At 37.6% G+C, this 23,392-nt stretch overlaps 1 protein-coding gene across 2 annotated transcripts; it reads left to right on the top strand.

The window, feature by feature from the left end:
- Nucleotides 1-1,981: 1,981 nt before the first annotated feature.
- ERI1 (exoribonuclease 1) lies at nt 1,982-22,854 on the top strand. Of its 2 annotated transcripts, XM_059909518.1 has the most exons (7): nt 1,982-2,237; nt 6,613-6,791; nt 9,910-10,120; nt 14,105-14,188; nt 15,524-15,633; nt 17,644-17,758; nt 22,056-22,854. In XM_059909518.1, the coding sequence occupies exons 1-7, from the start codon at nt 2,130-2,132 to the stop codon at nt 22,296-22,298; spliced, it is 1,050 nt and encodes a 349-aa protein (XP_059765501.1). In that variant the 5' UTR covers nt 1,982-2,129; the 3' UTR covers nt 22,299-22,854. The 2 variants fall into 2 exon arrangements, with proteins under 2 accessions (XP_059765501.1, XP_059765502.1); XM_059909519.1 differs by lacking the exon at nt 6,613-6,791.
- The last annotated feature ends 538 nt before the right edge of the window (nt 22,855-23,392 follow it).

Below are 23,392 nucleotides of genomic sequence, written 5' to 3' on the forward strand. Positions count from 1 at the left end.
CACCATGGACTAATAGAACAGAGCAGGGTGCTCAGATACAAACCTAAAGATATAGAACTAAATATACATTGGCACCAGGCAGCCATGGGTAAATGACTTAGAAACAAATGGCATTCTGCTCTGCAAAGGTCAAATATTTATTGTAGTTCAGCCTAGAACAATTTACAAAACCTGGTATTCAATACACAGATCTATCACTAACAGTGGATTAATCCAGGGACATTAATGCTAAATGAAAGACAGGTATGTTTTTCACTGGGGTTAATAAGAGAATAACTGATTCTAGAGCCTCTCTTTTAGGCTTGGGCCATAACTGAAACTTTTAGGGAGGCTCTCCCCTTGAGCTGTCCGACTAGGGCACTTATTTTCTTAGGCAGAAGGCACTGGCATCATTGGGACTTCTCCATCTGCGTACATGGAGAGTAACAGCAGTCACCATTTACGAAATGTGGGTCTCCTGCTTGCTGATACCATACAGTCAAAGGAAAGTATGGGACATGGTGGTATTTCTTGAACATTTTTGTCCACTATTTCTTCAAATATTTTTTCTTCAACCCCATCCTCTTTCTGGGTCTGTAATTATATATACATTAGACCTCTTTATATTGTCCCACAGGTTACTGAAGTTCTGTTCTTTTTTGCTTTTGTTTTTTAAGTCTATTTTCTGTGCGTCATTTTGGACTGTTTCTATTGCTATGTCTTCAGCTTTATTACTTTTTATTTTCCTGTAGCGCCTAAAGTGCTATCCATCCCATGTAGAGATTTAAAAATTTCAGATATTATATTTTTCATCTCTAGAAATTCTATTTGCTTCTTCTTTTTTAAAAAACTCTTCAGTTTCTCTCCTGTCATATTTTGTGTTAAATCCTTGAGCATATTAAGCTCATAAGTCCTTCTCTGTTAATGCCATCATTTTTGTCATTTCTGGATATGGTTCTATTGACTATATATTTTCCTACTTACTTGGCATGCCTATTAAGTTTTGACTGGATGCCTGATATATTGAATACAATGTTGTTGAACCCCGGATTTTGTCCTAGTCTTTTAGAGAGTATCAGGCTTTGCTTTGGCGGGCAGTTAGGTTACTTACTGAGCAGTTTGACTCTATCAGGGCTTGTCTTTAAGCTTCTGAAGGGTCTAAACTAGCCCAGAGTCTAGGGCTAGTTTACCTCACTACTAAGACATGACACTTCGGGGGTCTCTAAAGCATACTCCGTTCGACAACCGTATTCAACAGTCTCTCCACTCTGGCTCCAGGGAACTCAAATGATTCCCAGCCCAGTGTGAGCTCTGAAAATTGTTTGGCTTACTGCTCCCCAATAATTGTTCTTTCCTGGTCTTGTGGAGTTTCACAGAACATATTCACTGATTTTTATTCAGCTAAAGATGCAAGTGTGCGCCTATGCAGATTTCTGAAGCTTTTTCTCCATGAACTCCACCTCATAAATTCCAACCAACTTGGCCTCGCCAAATTCCCTAAAAAAAAATCCCCATCTCATTTGTTACTCTTCTCTCAGCTACAAAGGTCCGGAACTACCTGTCGTCCAATGTCTGAAAACAGTTGTTTCACATACTTTGTTCAGTTTCTTAGTAACTCCAGACCTATTGCTTCTTCTTGTCCAGCAGTGGGCGTCTCAAACGCCTTATGGAAAAACGTAGATTGTTTTATAAATGCTATTCTCTATGGTTAAAATTCACCTTCTCTCGGATACTCCTCGTTTACGTCTCAGGAGATGGTGATGGGTCATTTCCTCTGGCGGCATCTCTAGGGACTACGGCCCGAACTCTGGCGTCGCTTCAACCCGGCGCACGCAGCATTCAGTTTCTCCCGCGCGCGCCTCCCTCCCGCTTCGCTCCTCCCACCTCTCCTTCTACCCACCGCCCCCCACCGCCCGCCTCGGCGGAGGCGGAGGCGCCGGCGTTCCGCGCGGCGGCTCACTGCGCCTGCGCGGCGTGTGGACGCCTCACGCTCCCGGAAGTGGGAGGTGTCCACTCGAGTTTGTGTGGTCGCTGCCGCGGGAACGCGAGCACGGTAATTTTTCAGCGGAGGAAGGCGAGGCTTTCGGGCTTGGCCGAGTGAGAGAGCGAGTGGTGCGCTCCAGCAGCTCTCTTCTTACGTGACACGCGGCATGGAGGATGAGCAGAGCCACCAGCCCGGCGACGAGGCCGTGGCTCCCGCGCGGCGCGGGTCGCGGGGGTCGGAGTGCGGGGAGGAGGCGCAGCGCCCGAATCCCGAGGTGAGAATCCGCCCGCGCGCCGTTGTCTTCGAGGGTTTCCCTGAGGAACCGCAGCCCGTGCGCCCTGGGGCCCCAGCCCTGGCCGCCTTCCCCTGACCCCAACTCCGGGAGCCTTTACTCGGGGGTGGTTGTCAGTAAGCCCCCTCTGGTCCCAGTTACCGTCTGGAAGTGAGTAAATAGTCCAGACGAGAAGTATGCGAACCGCGGTTTTATTAGCTCTGCGTGGGAACTCTGCTCTGAACATTCTGGGCGCACGATTACTGTTGTCATTCTGTGTAGCCCTAATCTGTAGCGGGTAGTTGATGTTTTTAGAAATACCACGACAGCTCAGCTCTAGCTGTGTCACTTCTTAAGACCTTTAAGCCCAGCTCCCAGCCTTGGCAAAAGGTAATTGTGCCTGTTAGCTGGAGCTTCGTCTCTGGTTTTCGCCCATTTACTCCTACCGCATATAAACGTAATGTATGACTGCTACCCGTAATGAGTTTGATAGCTCACCGATAGATCCTAGTTACAGTGGCAGAGTTGTAAAAACCGTCTTAAAACTTCTTTATTCATCTTCTTTGACACATACAATTATTGTTGACTGGCGCTGCAGAGTGTGAACGATCTAATACCCGAATTGGTCATTTTCTATTAATAACATACAAATGCGGAGCACCTCATAGTGTGGGTACTTGCAGGAGGCTTCCTAGCTCTTGCTCTTTCCGTCTACAGCCCATTCCCCACATAGCAGGTAGAATGAGCTTTTAGTAACATGAATCTGACTGGTTTCTCCCCTCCCGAGTCTTCAGTTTGCTGCCCACAGGACCTGGCTCCTTTCTCCATTGTTAACTGCACCTCGTACGACTCTTCCCTTTTGCTCTCAGTGCCCAGCATCCTCGGTTTTATGGTGGATGATCTTTCTTGTTAAGGGTCTTTGTGTGCTTCCTTTGCTGTGCATGCTCTTCCCCTGGGTCTTTTGCATAGTTATCTGCCTCGCGTTATGATATTACTTTCAAAGAGGCCTCCATGTCCCTTCCGTCTAAAGAACCACTCTTCTATCCCGCCATCCCTCTTCAGTTTGAGATACTGTCAATAACATCATCAAGTGAGTCGGTTTAAAAATAATTTTTAAAACTTTATTTTTAATGAGAGAAGTGTGATTGAATACACTTCATTAGATTTGGAAGTCTTAAAACTTTGAGATATAGTGACTTAAGGCCTGGGTTTATGTTCCTAGTTGATTTTACTGACCATCATATTTGTTAAAAACCTGTTGTTGGATGCTTTTAATAAATAATGATACAGTCCTTTTTTTTTTCAGGCTCAAGTAAGCAAAATATTTTGTTGGATTTCAGCTAAGTAAATTTTCATTATCCTTGATGTCAACGAAATTGTTTTTGTAAACTAATAGGTGTTGCATTTTTATATTTTTAACCAAGTAGGTTCAAATTTCATCAGAACTCTTCTTTTGGAAGGATTGTAACCAAGTTTAATTCTGCTTCTAAGTTTGTTTGTTTGTTTTTTATGTGTAGATGCAAAGGCTTTTTTTTTAAATAGGTAATGAGCAGGTTTTCTTTCTTTTTTTTTTTTTTTTGGCAATAAAATGATGGAAACACTTCCAGAACATCTATTTTCCAAATGTTCTTGCCACAGAAGAGGTTTCTCTTGATAAGCAGTTACTTGCTAAGTTATTGTTAAAACATATTTTCTTTCATCTTGAAACAAATAGGGTTTATTTAAAAAAAAAAACACACAACTTTTAAGGATCAAGCTATTAATCCCTTTCTCATCACAGAAAATGACAGCAATTTTGGAATACCTTTTTGTAAAAGGAAATATGTAACTCATTTGTAAGTTCAATAGCACTTTTAAGTACTTTTCCACAAGATAGTCAGCCTCCATTTGGTATAAAAGATTTTCATGGTCAATTCCATATTGTAAAGATTCCCTCATTTGGGATAATATAAACCGTGCAACCATTTACTGGGACGTGTGAAAATTGCAAAATGTCACAGTATCATGAAGGTGAGTATTCCCCCTTGTAGCGTGGAGTCTGTCCCTACTTTCCTCATTGTATGGCCGGTACTTTGTGACATGTGACAGATGGACACAGACATTGGGGAGGGCGCCATTATCAATCCATGTATTACTTAGTAAACTAATTCTGTGTTTTTGTAGATTAATAATACATACAGGGTTTTAAATATTTTCCTTCTGCTCCTTAGTGGATTGTCTTAGTAGATTTTCTTTGGAAACCATTAGTGTAGACCACAATTTGTGAGAACTGGACTTTGACCATGTCCTAAACTTCACTGAAGGAAGAGGGCTAGGGTTGTACCCAGGAGAGGAGGCAGAACTTTCTTTATAGAAATCATGATTTGTAGCATATCTAGAAGAGGCCTAAGTGTTACTTGTGGGTAATATTTGTAGCCACAGTTCTGGATAAGAATTAAGCAAGTGAGTCAGAGAGAGGATTTAGCCAAGGAGAAAATTTGCTTAAATTAAGTGAGACATTTGTTTTGGTAGACAAACTGTTACTCATTGTTGACCTAAATTTTAACCCAATTGAAGATGAAGTTTAAAATTCACTGTAAGTGTAAAGACAAAGGATAAGTCAGGAATCCTGATTAAATGCTAATGATAAAGTAGCCAGGCATTGTAAATTTAATATATTATTGAAAGCTAATTATTTTCTTATCTTAGTCAAATATCCATGTAATAAAGTTTTTAAAACATTGGTCAACAAGGAACCTCAGTATAATTATTCTTCAAGGGACTTCTCTGGTGGCGCAGTGTTTAAGAATCCACCTGCCAATGCAGGGGACACGGGTTCGAGCCCTGGTCCGGGAAGATCCCACATGCCACGGAGCAGCCAAGCCCGTGCGCACAACTACTGAGCCTGCACTCTAGAGCCCACCAGCCACAACTACTGAGCCTGCGTGCTGCAACTACTGAAGCTCGTGTGCCTAGAGCCCGTGCTCTGCAACAAGGGAAGCCACTGCAGTGAGAAGCCCGCGCACCGCAACGAAGAGTAGCCCCCGCTCGCCGCAACTAGAGAACGCCCACGCGTAGCAATGAAGACCCAGTGCAACCAAATAAATAAATAAATAAAATTATTTTGAAAAATTATTCTTCAATTTATGGACAGTTCATACATTGGAATTCCTGTCCTCTTTCCTCAGAGGAGATGGGAGAGAGTAATTCTTAAGTATTCTAGCACAGTATCTGCTAAATGTGTGTTGCATTAAATTGAGAGCTAAGAGTGAGAAATAGTCCCTGAACCATCAGGATCAGTTCCAGCTCAGGGACTGTGTCCTATCCATGGTTATCCCTCCTTAATCTGTCATTAAAGTTCACATGGGGACAATGTGGTAAGTTATAACTATGTTAACAAGCTTTTGTATGGATTGCTAGTGAATTCCAAAGTATTTTTGAAAATTCTGAAGCATACCTAATATTTGTAACATTGCATGTGGAAAATAACTTGTAAATGAATCTTTGGAACTTCACATATTAGTAATTTGGGACTACCTGTGGTGTGATTAGAATCGAATTATGTCTTTCTTAACATGGGTTTTCATTTAAGAAAGGAGGAAAGGTTTATAATATAGTAACTATAGTTCTCCTGAATAACTGAATATAAGTGTAACTTTTGGAAATTGTGTGTTTTGGAACTGAATTTATTTCCTTCTTTGCCTTGGGTACTAGCAAGTTTTGAGTCAGATTTCTGGTCCCTTTAATTTTTATATTGGCCAATTTCTGTTAACTTTGTGAAACGAAGTCAGGTTAAAAAATTCTCAGGAAGGCACTGATGTATACATGCGTAATGTTGTAAAAGTTTACTTAAAAATTGGTTCATTTGTAAATTTTAGAATACTGCTTGTGAAAAGGTCTGACCTACAGTCTGTGATGGTAATTAGTAAAGTTACCATTTATTAATAGCCATGGTGGATATGGTGTCAGGAACCTGCTATACTTGATCTCATTTAATCCTTATAATAATCTCTCCCAGATACTATTTATCATTACCAATACCAAATACCATTTGAGGCAGTTATTATTATACCTTATTTTATAGATAAGGAAACTGAAGATCAAAGTAATAAGTAATTACCCAAGGTTATGCTACTATTAAACAATCAGCTGGCTCTGTACTGAGGTTGCTCTGACTCCCAAAACCAGTGCTCTTTTTACTTAGCTTCATTTCCTGTAAGGAACCTCGTGACTGAGAAGAGAGCAGGGTAAATTGTATTGGAAACACATCCTCCTTCTTCCTAAGCAGTTTTTATTGAACGTATAGCACAAAGAGCCCTTAGGAGTTTGAATCTTTAAGATGTTTGTACTAATTATAAACTTTATATATATATATATGTATTTTTTGTGTGTGTGGTAGAAAAAGCAGCGATGTAGACTTGATGGCCAAGAAACAAAAGGATCTAAGTTCATTACCTCCAGTGCAAGTGATTTCAGTGACCCAGTTTACAAAGAGATTGCTATTACGAATGGTTGCATTAATAGAATGAGTAAGGAAGAGCTCAGAGCCAAACTTTCAGAATTCAAGCTTGAAACCAGGTAATTAAAAATAACTTTTTAAAATTATAAAAGTAGTACGTGTTCATCTAGAAAATCTTGAAAACTCTGAAAAATATCTGTAATCCTATTATAAAGAGATAACCATTACTAACAATTCAAATAACAGCTGTAATTTACATTCTTATACATGAAACTTTGTGTGACTCTGATTATTTCTGTCAGTCTTTTAGACGATAGAGTAGTATTGCTGAGTTAAAGTTGATGAATGTTTTGATCGTCTACCAGAAGTGTATAGGAGTGTCTATCATTTTATACCGAGTATGTTTAAAAAATTTCTTTAGTTGATCATTTAGTTGATAGATAATTATAACTTATTAACGAGATTGAGTAGTTTTCCTTTTTCTTGTTCATTTGTATAAAGAAGATTTCTTTGAAACCAGGTAATTAAAAAAAAAACAACTTTCACCTACTAAGAAGTATTTTTTCTTCTGTTTTAGTTTCTAAAAATATGCAGTATGATAGTACGCGTTATGTTTAACTGTATATTGAATGAGAAAATAATGCAGCTTAGCCAACTCAAGAGTGTGTATGTGTGCATGTGTGTGTATCTTCAATGAGATGTATACATACTTAAGTTTTAATAACTTTTTGTGAAACAAATCACTTTATTTTGACTTGGGGCATGGGGCAGGAATGACCTTTGGGATCCAGAAAAACATGTAGCTTCTTGATACACAAGAGAATTGCCAGGCATCTAGAAAAAAATAACTACAGGTAATAGAGGAAAACGTATTGTTTTGGGGTCCCCCTGAATCCTTATTCTCTTATAAGCAGTATTCCTCCTCTTTGCTTTAAAGTAGAGCTTCACTGCTTTTCAGAAGAGCACACATGTATTTTTTTCCCCTTTCTCGATTGTCTACTCCATAATCTGTGAAGAAGATTTTTACCTCCTTTCCCCCTGACTCTTTCTATTCTGGAAATACAACGTGTAGCCGACTTAAGATTTTCTGGGCAAAATGTGTGTTCTTCCCAGGTGTGAAGATCAGTTGCTCACTCCTAATTTATATGGGAGCTAGAGAGATCAAATGTATGTTTATACATTTAGTCAACAAACACTTACTGAATTGTAAGCACTTTACTAGGTAATAATGTTATAAAGGTAAAACAGATCTACTCCCTATTTTGGAAATCTCAGTCTTTTAGGAAAATACACAAACCAGTAATCACAATACAGAGTGACCAGAGCTGTATTGAAGGTCTGGCCAAGTACATCATGAGAATGCGGAAGAGTCTGTCTCAGGGATTCAGAAGTGACATTTGAATTGACTTAAAACAGAAAAGGGAGGGGGAGGGTATTTTGGGCAAAAAGAAATCAAAACTCATAATTTCTGTTTGTATATTTTCTGCTACATGATCTTGCTTTTTCTTTGTACAACCAAAGTTGTGGAACAGGAAAGCATACCCCATTTTTGGGACGTGGCTTGTATTGTGTTTTGTCTGCAGTGTGCAGCGTACTGTGGGGAGGGGGAGCATCTGAAGAAGATGATGAAATGATAGGTCGTAGCCTAGTGGTGAAGGAACTCTGTGCTAAAGTCTGCGTTTTACCTCGTAAGCAGAAGGGAGCCACTGAAGTATTTCAGCAGGAAGGTGGTGCTAGTGCCTAGTTCTCGAGCAAGGTGAAGAATGAAGAGGAGGGCTGTGATAGTGGAGATGTTTGCCAGAGTCCAGGAAGCTAATGGGAGCCCCACCTGAGAGAATTCAGGAGAACCAGATTCTGTATGTTTCTCTGAGTTGGAATTGGCAGAAATGGTGATTGTTTGGATGTGGAGGGGCAAGGGAGAGGTTAAAGATAAAGTTTTCTCTCTGGAGTAACTGGTTATGTGTTGATGTTGCCATTAGGTTTGCAGACAAAAATTTTAGTAAATTACGTTTTACCTTTAGTAAAATATAGAAAGAAAGAAAAGAAATTAAGACAAAGTAATCCAAAGCGGTCACATAACGCAGAGGTCACGCACAATACCTTAATATGAAAGGAGTTGAGGGTTTCCTTCCTAGGTTTTGGTAGTTTGGAAAATCTCAAGCAAATAAACATATTAACACATATTGTCTTAAAACAACTTGCTGGTTAATTATCAGGATTTTTCATGGATAAGATTCCTTTTTAGTGGTAGTTTAGAAAGGAAAACAAAAGGTTAGAAACATTTTTTCTAACGGTCACTAATTGGTGACGGGGCCAAAATGCCTTCCTTGTCACTTCCCATTAGTTACAGTTTTTAGATCCTCCTATTTTTACTACCATTTTGTATTTGCAGGCCCTTACAGGACTCAACCAAGTAACAGTGAAGGAAGTCTAAGTAATGGTTGCGACTTTTGATTTTTTGAAGTAATATATACTGTTTGACGAACGAATGTGACTGCCTTTACCCACCATTGTCATAAATTTAGAACAACTTTGCCCACCTCCCTTTTGTGGAACGTATATTTTTAAAATACCTGTAAAACAGAAATCTCCTGAATCAAATTCTACCCATGGTAAATTAAGAAATCTAATTACAATTAAGAATCTACTGACTATGACGGTGTTCTTCTGGACATGGTTTATTCTAGGGTCTCCTAAATTAGTTTTCCTAGTTAAATAGCTAAGAGACATTCAACTTTATATACTAGTAGGCTCATAATGCTTTCAAATTCATGTGGATTTTTTTAGTTGTCTAACTTACAAAAGCCAAAAGAAAGGAAAGAGAGAGCATAATATGTTCAATTTACCTGAATTTTCATTCTCTGAAATTTGTGTTTGGTCAGCAGAATAATTCAGTATTAATTTCGGTTTTTGTATCATGTATGTCATCTTATTATATAAGGCAACAGGGCTGTGTAGGTAGTGTATGCCGACAAAGGTTATGGTTTGAAAAACCAATATATAATATATCGTACTACAAAAATGAAAAGTTACCTGTGAATTAAAATATTGATGCTGTATTAAACGTTCTGTTTTAATTAGTTCTTTGCTAAATTAGCTTTGCTTTCTTTACATTTATTTTGGCTAAATTATGCTGTGATAATGCTGTCAGTGTTCAACCCAGTGCCAGCAGGTAAGAGTTCAGATTCTTGCCTGTAAAATTCACCTAAGCGTTAATTTTATTCTTATTTTCCTTAGAGGTGTAAAGGATGTACTAAAGAAGAGACTAAAAAACTATTATAAGAAGCAGAAGCTGATGTTGAAAGAGGGCAATTGTGCTGACAGTTACTATGACTACATTTGTGTTATTGACTTCGAAGCCACTTGTGAAGAGGGTAACCCACCTGAGTTCATACATGAAATAATTGAATTTCCTGTTGTTTTACTGAATACTCATACCTTAGAAATAGTAAGTGAATTGTTTTAATTTTATTTTTAGCAACAGCCATTCTGGGGTTGGCTACTAGGTCCCATTTGCTGTTTCAGCTAGAGTTAGAATTCTAAAGAGGGGGTGTTTGCTCTTGCTGCATACTTAATAGTTGGGCTATAATAAAATAATTTCAGAGTCTGCTCCTCTCCTTTTCCAGTAGCTAAAACAAATAAACAAGCAAAAAACAAAAAAAACTGATGCCTGGTCCTCGTCCCAGAGATTCTGATTTAGTTGTTCCGTGGGGCCCCTGGCATCAGCCTTTTTTTTAAAGCTTCTCAGTTGGTATACAGTCAGAGTTGAGAACCACTGTGGTAGACTAATGTATACTCTGATCTATAAAAATGATAAGGTATAGAAATTACCTTTCAACTTAAAACTAGTTAGCTTTCTGGTGAACAGTTTATGGGGGAAACAACTCTTGTAACCTTGGCTTCTAAGCCATATAACATATTTGCTTTAGATACTCATTGTCAGTGCATTGTTAGTGTAGGAGCTCAGCAGGATCCCTCCAGATTAATACGGTTTGCCTTGTAAATCCTGAGCAAGGACTGTAACAGCTCATCTACCCAGAAGTACCACGTCCGTGGTATCCCCAGTTGCCACCAGCACTCTGGGAATAAGTATAAAAAGGCTTGGTGCATGAAAATGCATACAATTTTTTCTTTCTGTTGTTTGAAGCCTCTTTTAGTTACAGTCTTAATCAGCCCATTTATATAATTTCCTTGTCCAAAGCAGATTAACGGTCAGTAAATTAAAAGAAAAAAATGACAGCTATGAAGGCAAATCATCTTGCATAACTCACTAGATCTTACTTCCTCTCTCTCACTCAAGGACATGGCTCTAGCCATTCTCCTCCCTCATTTAGACATGAATGATTCATTGCTTCCTACTATATCGTTCCCATCACATACAAACTTGTTGTTTTTCACACCATAAAAAGCCTTCACTTGACCCACTCCCTGCCAGCTACCCCATGTCTTTGTTCCTCTACAGCAGATTTCTTTGTAAAAGTTATATACAGTTCTGTCTGTTTCCTCCCATTCTCTGTTAAACCCATACCACTTGTAGGTTTTTTTTTTTTTTAAAACATCTTTATTGGAGTATAATTGCTTTACAATGGTGTGTTAGTTTCTGCTTTATAACAAAGTGAATCAGTTATACATATGTTCCCATATCTTTTCTCCCTTGCGTCTCCCTCCTTCCCACCCTCCCCATCCCACCCCTCTAGGTGGTCACAGACCACCAAGCTGATCTCCCTGTGCTATGCGGCTACTTCCCACTAGCTATCTGTTTTACGTTTGGTAGTGTATATATGTCCATGCCACTCTCTCACTTTGTCCCAGCTTACCCTTCCCCCTCCCCATAGCCTCAAGTCCATTCTCTAGTAGGTCTGTGTCTTTATTCCCGTCTTACCCCTAGGTTCTTCATGACCTTTTTTTTTTTTTTTCTTAGATTCCATATATATGTGTTAGCATACGGTATTTGTTTTTCTCTTTCTGACTTCACTCTGTATGACAGACTCTAGGTCCATCCACCTCACTACAAGTAACTCAATTTCGTTTCTTTTATGGCACTTGTAGGTTTAAGTTATGTATTCCAGCCCATCACGCCACTAAAATCACTCCTCAGTGTCACCTTTGACCTTTACCTAAGTCCTGGTGGAATTGACCACTGTCTCCTTCAAGTGACTGCCAGAACCCCTCATTCTCCTGCATTTTCGCCAGCCTCACTGGGTTCGCCTTCACAGTTTCCTTCGCTGGTTGCTCCTTCTCTTCCCAACTTCCTAATATAGGATGCTGTATGTTCAATTCCAGGTCCTCTTCTCTATATAGATCCTCTCCCTTAATGATCTCGTCTATCATCTTGTTCCATAGCTTTTAGAAGCTACATGCTGATGTCTTCCAAATACATATCTCCAATCTCATCCTCTGTCCCAAGTTCAGACTGTTACTTAACATCTCTACTTGGACGTCTAAACAGACATCTTAATGTGTCCCAAATTTACCTGCAACCTGTTTTATCTTCAGCCTCCCTAGCTTGAGGGCTAGCAACTCTGTCTTTCTAATTGCTCAGTCCAGAAACCTTGGAGTCATCCTTAACTCCTGTTTCTCTCACATCACAATTCCAGGCCATCAGTGACTTGTTTGCTCTGCCTTCAAAATATATCCAGAACCCAGCCACTTAACCACACTGCTATGACTGTAGTCTGAGTCCCACTGATTTCTTGTCTGGATTTGCTGCTTTCGTTCATCATTTAACCAGTCTCTGTTTCTCTCCTTATTCCCTGCAGCCAATTCTCAACCTAGTGACCAGAGTGATCCTTATGAAATATAAGTCAGAGCATTTCACTCCTCTGCTCACGACTCTTTTATGGCTCCCCATGTAACTCAGAGTAAAGATCATATTCCTTATATGATCTGGCCTCTTGTTACCTCTGATTGCACCATATTGACCTGCTTGCTGTTTCTCAGAAATTCCAGACATGCTCCACCCACTCACCTCCCAGAGCTTTAGCTCAAATTCCTTTCCTGCAGAGATCTTGCTGCTAATTCCCTTCCTCCCTCCTATCCTTCCTTCCTTCCTTCCTTCCTTCACTCTTGCCTTCTAAATAAAGTCTAACTGGTTCTCTGTGCAATAGTGTAGCTTGAATACCCCACAGACCCAATGTTTCTGATCCCTCTTATCTACTCTACTTTTTAAGAACCCTCATCACCTTTTAACTTACTATGTAATTTATTTAAATGATTATTAAATATTTGGTCAATGAATGCATAGTCCTCTGGCATCATTCTGTTGAAAGTATTAAATAACAAATACAATTTTATTAATGTCACACTTAGTAGTACCTGCTTACAATGGTAAGGGAAGTTGCAGCATATTTTTTTTAAAGATTTTCATTTAAAATTATGAAACAAAATACTGATATTTAAAAGGATAGACTTCATTTATCTATGAAATTCAATTAAGTAGAATTTTTCCTTTTGCAATATGGTAAGTAAAGAACATCTATAACTTTTGAAGTTCAAATGTTCTTTGCTGTTCTTTTACTCTTTTATAATTGTTAGTAACTTGATAATTCATCTGCTTAATACACTAGTGTGTAAAAAGAATTTTATAAACACTATTTTTCTTAATTTTTTAATCTTCTACTATAAGTAACATTCTTTGTTTTTTTCTCCATAGCTACCTAGTATTAATAATTGCTGCCGATAAATCTTTAGGCTTTGAAATTGTCCTTAATTTTTAACAAGTGACTTAGTGTGATCTGGTTTAGGGAGGCAGCATTGGGCCAGAGGAAAAAATGCTTAGAGACCTGAGCCTGATGATAACCATGCCGTCCTTACTGAGTTCACAAAGTTGTTGTGAGCATAAAATAAGAAGGCAATCATGAAAGCTTCTTAAAGAGGTTAAACATTGCTAAAATAATTAGTAGTATTATTGCCCTTTAAATACTACATATCATATAGTTAAATTTTGATTATTCAGAATTCAGTTTAGTGGAATCTTAATATAAAAATAAGGACTAATCAGGAGTAAATGGGAGAGCAGGAATCTGAACTAATTTAGTTGTAACTGCAGACTGGCATTTCTTCAGCATACTATGTTATTTTAAAAGCTCTTAATATCTTGAACTAGAGGTTGCATTAATAGGCTTTACAGTTTCAAAATATTATAAACAAAATCATTGACGTTTTGCTCCTCTGGTTAAACTTTGGTTTGAAGACTTGCTTTCAGGTACTTGTTCTATCTTAAACTTTTTTAAACTATGAAGCATAATTTTTTAATTAAAAAATTAGAGTACTTTGGGAATAGGGCATTATCCTTAAATTGTTAAAACTCTAGACAGGTCTGTGCCTTGAGCCATCTATAAGATTACAACCTTATGTGGCTGACATAGTCACGTTATGTATCATGTATCTTAAGTCATAGAAAATACTTTAATTTGCTATCCTTCCCTTGTAGGAAGATACGTTTCAGCAGTATGTGAGACCAGAGATTAACACACAACTTTCTGACTTCTGCATCAATCTAACTGGAATTACTCAGGTTATAATTCTGTGTTCCTTTTTCTAGAGTTTGAAAGAAGTTTTGAAATTAGGGATTTATTTCATAGTTTAAAAAAATTATTGTTGTAAGTAATTAAATGTGATACTTTCCTTGCTTGGTAAAGATCTTTTGTATTGTAATATTTAAAAAATAGAAAAGCACATTTTACACCTGGTAAGATTTTTTTTCAGCCTTTCCTTTTAAGGAGTTGTAAACATTTCATTTGTATGGAGCATTAGTGAAGGAAATGTTAGTTACCATGTTGAACTTGGAGATGAAGTTTTAAAATGTATCTGTTTACAACCTGATTTTATATATAGCTTAATTTTTTTTAGGCCTTTGATTTTTGGTTGTATTCTAATGTGGTAGGCCCTTTGTTCATTTACTTCGTTCCTTTATTCATTCATTCAACAAATATTTGAGGGCCTGCTATAATATTCAGTATTGGCCAAGCTACGATGGATACAAAGATGGTCAAGGCAGTCTCCCTCCTCAGCTCACTTAACAATCTGTAAGTCAGGGGGACAGACAGAAAAAAACACTGGTCACAGTATACAGTATGGTTAGGAAGACTGACAGTCAGTGTTTCATTAGGGTGTCATGGGCATCTGTAGGAAGACCTCCCTCTGACAGAGGGAAGGGAGGGCTGTCCTGGGCAAAACTCAAGTTGGTGAACTTGGGCTGAGTCAGCCATAGGTAAATAGGTGGAAAAGAATGACTGGGCAGGCATTTCAGGTGTGAAGGGCAAAACTGTAAGTGGTTCGGGATAGTTCATGTGTATTATGGGCTAGTGAGAAAATGGTCGCAAATAAAGCTAAAGTGATAGAGGCGAGCTAGATCATGAAGGGTCTTGTGTGTCTTTTTGTCTGGAAGACCTTGGGGAGTGTTTGGAGGATTTTAAGTATGAGAGTGATGTGATGGATCATTCAGATGTGTAGTATGTTCTGGAAAGATGTGAGCTTCGAGATAGGGAAACCACTGTAGAGGGCTGTGGCTTTCAGCTGAGGAGAGATTTCCCTTTTCTCCCCTCTGGAGAAGCAGTAAGCCACTAGGTTGAGGCCTGAAAAAAGAGAACCCCTGAGGATGGTCTTAAATCTTAATCTGGGGAGGATTATATACTTCAGTTGAAAGCAGTCCCTAATACTTGGCTATAAACAATTTTTAATTGTCTTAAAAATGGAATTTTAGGTGAATCTTAGCCTAGGAAACCATGAAGAGTTTAAAAGATCATAGTTAAGACTTTCTCCTACTGTTTCTTTCCCTCCAGTGTTTGTTTCTGGGTAGAACTGCATGTAACTACCCAGATTTTTATATATTTTACTTTCATATCCTCAGGATCAAGTAGACAAAGCTGATACCTTCCCTCAGGTACTGAAAAAAGTCATTGACTGGATGAAATTGAAGGAATTAGGAACAAAGTATAAATATTCCATATTAACAGATGGGTAAGTATTTAGGAAATTTATCTTTTTTAATCTACTTTTTAAGATTAAAGATGTCCTAATTCATCCAACTTTTAGAATAACCACAAAAAATATTATTTACTAAAGGAGTCCCCACAACAGACAGTAGTTTTCCTTTTACATTCTTATTCCTGGTTAAATTTTAAGTCCTAGACGTCAGAGAGAGTAGGGAAAGCGGAGATAACAGTCTGATCCAGTGCTAGAAGAAGATTAAATATTAATGTATAAAACTTAAATGACTTTACTGAAACGCTGTTTTTATCAGGACACTTCCTTGCTCAAGAAAGTCCAGACTCTTCAGTCTGGCTTTCAAGGCTCTGTTGTCTAATCCCACCCTGCCCGTGTAGCCTAATCCTCCTGCCGTTTTTCTTTTTTACTCCAGTTAGGCTGGCCCATGAACCACACGGTTTATCCTTCCTCTCTGTACCCATACAGCTTTCCTCTCTGCTGGAAGGTTCTCTTCCTTGACTCTTCTTTATTATTACCCAGAGCCTACCTCATATTTTATTCTGGACACTACAACTCACATTGACCTTTTTCTTGAAGCCTTACAGCCTCTGTTATGTACCATGCATGTTGGCATCTGACTAAATATTCTGATATCTAAACTTTATGTGTGTAAGACCTAGGTTTGCAAGGAGATTAAAACTCCATTCAGAGCAAGGATTTTTGCTACTTGGTAGTCTTTCATATTGCTTACTATAGTGCTGAGCTCAAAATTATGCTCCAAAAGCATTAGTTAAATGAAAAGCCAAGTGGGGAGATGAGAGACATTAAAACAGAGATTAACAGCATTGTGCTGAGGCACCTCCTATACCCTATGCTATTAAGGTTGAAGAAGAAAGTCCTAATGAACTTCTGTTTCAAATTGTGGACAAAAGCTGAGGTGTCACCTAAGTGAAAGGTTTAGAGGCCCTCAAGTGCAAAAGGAGAAGAGCATTGAATTTAGGCCCATCATAATTGTGCTTAAAAATGGAAGTTTGGGAAAGTGTTGATGGACCTCTTTAGAAATCTGTTCCTGATTTTCAACATGAATGAGCAGTGTTCCTGCTAAAGTACACAGGTGTTTCTGTCATAACATGGTGTGTGCAATTCTGTAAAAAACCTCACATTCTGGGACAGATCATTCAAAATCTGTGCAATTTTGTAACCAGAGGACTAACAAAAACAATAACTGATACCTCCAGAAATAATTTGGACAGCCCAGGCAAGCAGCCCGGGGTCTGTAGAAGGCACCTCAGAGGATGTTACAAAGGCACAGAAGCCAGAGGATCGTGGGGGCAGGTGCTTGTTTTTAATTTTCTTAAAAGTGCTCCTGTTGCTGGCACAGCGGCCAAGTTGAGAGCTTTTTCTTTCCTGCTGAAGGTTATAATTTCTACTGCTGCAATTCTGACTCCCTTTGCTGAGGAAAAACCACATATGAGGCAACATAATTTACATGATACAGCCAGGATTCTCCTACTTAACTACATAGGTTGATTTCGTGTTGTAGAAACATGCTGTGGCAGAGCAAATTGCATTCTAACTACTTGATATCAGCTACGTTTGTTTCTCTCAAGTATTTTGTTCATTTGTTTGTGTTTTTTGTTTTATTTCAAAGCATACCCTCAAGAAACTTCCTAATGTGATAAACTTGGCATTAAAAGTAAGCTGAGCAGTTATTTTAGAGTTGGAAAAAAAAAAAAAAAAACTCAGCAAGATAGAGGTGTGCCTAGGTAATCAGAACCATAAAAATGGTCAAGATGAGCCCAATAAGAATTAGACAGAGTGTCCAAAAAAATTTAATATATCCAACTTCCACTTTGCTTTTTAAAGTTTGTTTTTGAATTATTATTTTGGAGGAAGAGAAGTTAATTTTCTAAGCTTGGTGTTATGTGTGAATATAAGAAAGGTGATGTGTAAATAAAAACAAATAGAATGACTTAAAATCCTCATTTTTAAGAATGGTATAGCATTTATTTAATCCAGTTTTTTTTCCTCTTTTGATTTAAGTTCGTGGGATATGAGTAAGTTCCTGAACATTCAGTGCCAGCTAAGCAGGCTCAAATATCCACCTTTTGCCAAAAAGTGGATCAATATTCGAAAGTCATATGGAAACTTTTACAAGGTAAGATTTCTATATTGATTATACTGCTCTTGATAAATTTATTATATTTTGCATGTACGTAGAGTTATGATTTACTAGATGCTTTTCACAGAAAAAGATCATATAATTCGTTGTTATTCTTCAGATTCCAAATAGTTATGTTCATGTGAGTTTAGAAAAATAAGCTATATTCCTCACTCAACCTGTTACTTAAATAGGGTAACTATATACGTATGATCTTCAGTTACAGAGGTTTGAAACTGTAGTGGTATTCAATATATGGATTGTTTGTGGAACAAATGCTCCCCACTTATTTTTCATTTTAATTTTATCAAAGTTAATACGTGTGTGTAGTGTAAATTTTTAAAAGTAATATTGCAAGTCTCATAACAAATGGCAGTCTTCCACCATGGCCCTCACCAGTACTGGTTCCTATTCTCCCAAACGCTTTTAACTTTTTAAAGTTGTTTCTTCTCATATTAACCTTCCTGTTTCCAGATTATATATTTATGCTATTTCTTGAATTTTCAGTCTGAGGTATCTGTTGAGTTCCTGCAATGGAAAGTGAAGATTCAGCTCCATTAAACAGCTACCATTCCTGCCTGTCCTTCCCCTCCCTGCATCTTTCTTAGTTATGTTAGCTTTATAATCAAATCATTATTCGCTGTTTACATTTCTAATGATTATAGAAAGTGTTCACTCTTCCCCAGATTTAATAATTGACTTCTTTAGTTGTTTTCTTACGCTGTTACTCTCCATTCAAACTGTAAATCACTTCTCAGTACTCAAAACACTCAGGTGGTGTCAGTTTTTCTTTTTTCTTTTTCTTTTTTTTCCTTTTTTACCTTGGAGACTAGCTTTCTGGAACCTTTAATCCTGTTCTAATCTGAACTGTTCTTCAGGCTTCTTCAAAAATCATCCTAGAAGATTTCATTTGCTTCTCTATCACATGTTAGATCTTGGGTCATCTTTTTCCCTTTGCAACCACATTTTGGTGAAGCACATCCTTTCCTGAGAAAAGGTGCTTTTCTCTCAAAACATTTTTTTTTGTTTTTTTGTTTTAGTATTTTAAAATTGACAACTATGCGTACAGAAAAGTGGATTTTGACAGATTGTTTTTAGAGTGAAATCTCTTGTAAATTCCACCCACTTAACCCTCTTCCTTCCTCCCAGAGCTCCTGTAATCCATACTTTCATGGGGATAATTTTCTTGTTTTTCCTTACAACTTTTTTTTTTAATTATTATTATTTTTATACATCTTTATTGGAGTATAATTGCTTCACAATGCTGTGTTAGTTTCTGTTGTACAACAAAGTCAATCAGCCATATGCATACATATATCCCCATATCCCTTCCCTCTTGAGCCTCCCTCCCACCCTTCCTTATAGCTTTAATATTTATATGTTGATCCTTATAGCATATGTGGTTTAGTTTTGCCTGTTTTTGAAAATGATATAATTAGCATCATACTGGCTGTATTGTTTATTTTGCTTTTTTCCTCAACATTATATTTGAGATTCATCCTTCTTGTGTATGTAGCTGAAGTTCATTTATTTTATTGCTGTGTAGAATTCCATTGTGTTCGTTTATCTACTTTGGGTGGTTTTTGGTTTGGGGCTTTTTATGAACAGTGGTGCTATAAACATTCCTGTGCATATCTTCTGGTGCCTTGTGTGCTCATCTCTCCAGAGTATAAGCCTAGGAGTTGAATTGCTGGGTTATAGAATATGTACCACATTGAGATTACTTGATAATGCAAAAATCGTTTTCCGAAGTGGTTGTACCAGTTGGCACTCTCACAAGAAGAGTGTGTGATTTACTATTGCTCCGCGTCTTTGCCAGCATCTGGTATTGCCAGTCATTTAAAATGTTTGTAAGTGTGGTGGATGTGTGATGACATCTCATTGAGGTTCTGATTTGCATTTGCCTAATTACTCATGCAACTGAGCTCCTTTTCCTATGTTATTAGTCATTTGGATTTCTTTCCTTTGATTATATTTGGTAAATATTTTTTCCTTTTTTGTGGATTTTTCACTAATTTTGTGATTTCTTAAAAAAAAGTTGGTTATGAAAAATTACAAACATATACAAAAGTAGACAGATACAATGAACTCTCATGACTCAGTTTCAACAGTTATTAACTCATGACCAACCTTGTTTTCATCTATAACCCTACCCACTTTACCTTTTCCTTATCATTTTGAAGAAGATCTTAAACATTATTTCATTTGCTTTGTAAACATTTCATTATGTAACCCCCAAAAGATAAGGACTCTTTTAGAAAATAAAACCACCACACCATTATCACACCTAAAAAAATTAACAGGGCTTCCCTGGTGGCGCAGTGGTTGAGAATCTGCCTGCCAATGCAGGGGACACGGGTTCGTGCCCTGGTCTGGGAAGATCCCACATGCTGTGGAGCAACTAGGCCCGTGAGCCACAGCTACTGAGCCTGCGCGTCTGGAGCCTGTGCCCCGCAACAAGAGAGGCCACACCAGTAAAAGGCCCATGCACCGCGATGAAGAGTGGCCCCCGCTTGCCGCAACTAGAGAAAGCCCTCGCATAGAAACGAAGACCCAACACAGCCAAAAAAATAAAATAAATAAATAAATAAATAAGTCAGGAGCTCTTTAAAAAAAAAAAAAATTTAACAGTAATTCCTTAATGTTATCAAATCATCATAGATATCATAAATATTTTGTTTTCTTTTACTCTTTGTGTGTTGAATGAGAATCAGAATAAACTTCACACATTTGCAGTTGGGTGACATGTCTTGTAAGTTTTAAATTTTTTTTTATTATGTTTTAAAATAAATTTATTTATTTTATTTATTATTTTTGGATGCGTTGGGTCTTCATTGCTGTGCGTGGGATTTCTCTAGTTGCGGTGAGCGAGGGCTACTCTTCGTTGCGGTGCACAGGCTTCTCATTGCAGTGGCCTCTCGTTGTGGAGCACGGGCTCTGGGCACGTGGGCTTCAGTAGTTGTGGTGCGTGGGCTTCAGTAGTTGTGGCTCACAGGCCCTAGAGCCCAGGCTCAGTGGTTGTGGTGCGTGGGCTTAGTTGCTCCACGGCATGTGGGAACCTCCCGGACCAGGGCTCGAACTTGTGTTCCCTGCATTGGCAGGCAGATTCTTAACCACTGCGCCACCAGGGAAGCCCCAAGTTTTAAAATTTATAAATTCCTTTCCCACCTCCTTTTTCCCTTTAGCAGTTTTTTTTTTCCCCCCAAGAACCTGAGCCATTTGTCCTGTAGAGTTTCCCATAGTCTGGATTTTGCTTGTTGTATCCTGTGATATGGTTTCAAATGTGCCTCTGTTCTCTGAATTTCATGTAAATTTGTAGGGGTTGATCAACTTTATGCTACAGCTCCCAGGTGGTAATGTGTTCTTATGTAAGGGGTCTTTCTCCAACCTTTAACTTAGAGGAATAATTTACTTATTCTAAGGATAATTATTAACAATTACTAAAACCATAAAAGAATTTTCAGGTCTGAGTAAAAATATCTACAGCTCACAGTACATGAGAGTGATCAGAAAGTTGTAGATACGTTAAGGCAAAATTGCCAGTGCTTTTTTGAGTAGAGAATTACATTTTTCTGTGGATCTGTTTATATTGGTCAGTTTCTTAGGCTGCTCTTTTCTGTGTGGTTTCCCCCCTTTGTACTAGATACCAGTTATAATGCTGATTAGTAGTGTAAGTTGAGGAAACTTACATTTTCCTTTTTAAAAATTTTCTTCTCCTCTTCCCATTTGTATATTATATTCTTTGGAGAAATGTCTATTCAAATTCTTTAAATCAGGTTGTTTGCTTTTTTTGTTGTTGAGTTTTAGGAATTCTTTGTATATTCTAGATGTTAATTCCTTTTCACATATGTGATTTGCAAATATTTTCTTCCATTCTGTGGGCTGCCTTTTTCACTCTGTTGATAGTGTCCTTTGATATATAAAAGTTATAAATTTTGTCAGTCAAGTAAAATAATACATTACAGAAAAATACCATGCCAAAAAATTAGTTTGGGTTAAATTTAGATGTTCAGAACAATGCATTTCCTTTCATAAATGATTTAAGGTATAAAACTGCAGACTTTTTAGATGTTTTAAGGATTCCATTTGTTTATATGTATTTTTATCTAAAACTCTAAGATCATTTTTTTTAAAGCTCTGAAGGTTTATTTATTTGCTTCATTTGACCCGAGAGTATATGCCCTTTGCCTAACTTTATTTAGCTATTACTGTTCATTTTCAGCTTCTTATTTTTCCACTTCACAATGACTTATAGAATACTAAAGAATTATTTACTGAGCTGTTTATTTTTCAGGTTCCTAGAAGCCAAACCAAGCTGACAATAATGCTTGAAAAACTCGGAATGGATTACGATGGGCGGCCTCACAGTGGTCTTGATGACTCTAAGAACATTGCCCGAATAGCAGTTAGAATGCTGCAGGATGGGTGTGAACTCCGGGTTAATGAGAAGATGCATGCAGGGCAGCTAATGAGTGTGTCCTCTTCACTACCAATAGAGGGCACTCCAGCGCCACAAATGCCGCATTCCAGAAAATAACAGCATTTTTGTGCTTTTGCCCGTGGATCATTCACTCTAACTGGAGCTGCTACAAAGAGGTAGCAGATGAATACTTATTGAATTAGTCCTGCAGTGCAAAATTTAAGCACCTTAAACATTTAAAATCTTATTACAGTTATAGATATATGCATATGTATGTGAACAGATTCTGTGGGGAGGGCATATTGAATTCTTTGTTGAATTCTTTGTCACCAGCACTTTTGATATGAGCAGTATTTGTTACACAGTAACAGTTCCTGCTTAGAACTGAATTTTATAATTTAAGGTGTCCAAGATGTGTTCCTTTTGGTTTTAAAATGCAGAGGTTTATTGGCTCTCCCCTTGAATGTCATACCTTATTGATGTTAAAATATATAATGTGTTTCTACATTAACATCATTAGATCAGATCATTTCTTAAAATGCAGAAAAGATTGGAAAGGTGGGCCTTATCTAGCCTTTGGGTTTTAAGAATGTCAGTGTCCTTTTGATTTTTGAAATGTATATGTGAAGGTCAGTTGTGAGTGGTGAATTTCATAAAGTACTTGGTATACATATCTGCCTTTGTTTTTTTTTTTAATTTATAACTGGAAGATTCATGATAGATTATAGGGTCTGATTAAAAATTCAGTTACTGATGAGGTTAATGGAAATTCAAAAGAAAATACCATTTAAAGGAATATAAGGGCTACAGCTTGAACTTTATAATACATAGATAAATCATTGGGGTTTTTTGGATTTGGTTTTTTTGTTCCTCTCCCCCTTGTGACATATATCTATCTGCCTTGTTTCTTAAATCTAAGAGACCATGCTTTGAATTAGATTTAAAATTAAAGGTCACCACTTAATTTTGCATTTGTATTCAACATTATGAGTGAGGTTAGTAAAGTCAAATAATGCTTTCTACCATATCTTACGTTTCTATTACTAAAAACTGATTTTACATAGTGACCACTAAATGTTGAATAGTTAATTCTTAACTAATTCTAAAAACAAAAATGTGTCTGTGGAGTTGAGAAAGTAAACTCTCCTTATCTAGAAGCTAAAAATACATATTTTCAGAATTGGATTTCCCCCTATAGCTTTCCTAGAACA

This window comes from Balaenoptera ricei, chromosome 21, assembly GCF_028023285.1.
Source record: "Balaenoptera ricei isolate mBalRic1 chromosome 21, mBalRic1.hap2, whole genome shotgun sequence".
Classification (NCBI taxonomy): Eukaryota; Metazoa; Chordata; class Mammalia; order Artiodactyla; family Balaenopteridae; genus Balaenoptera; species Balaenoptera ricei.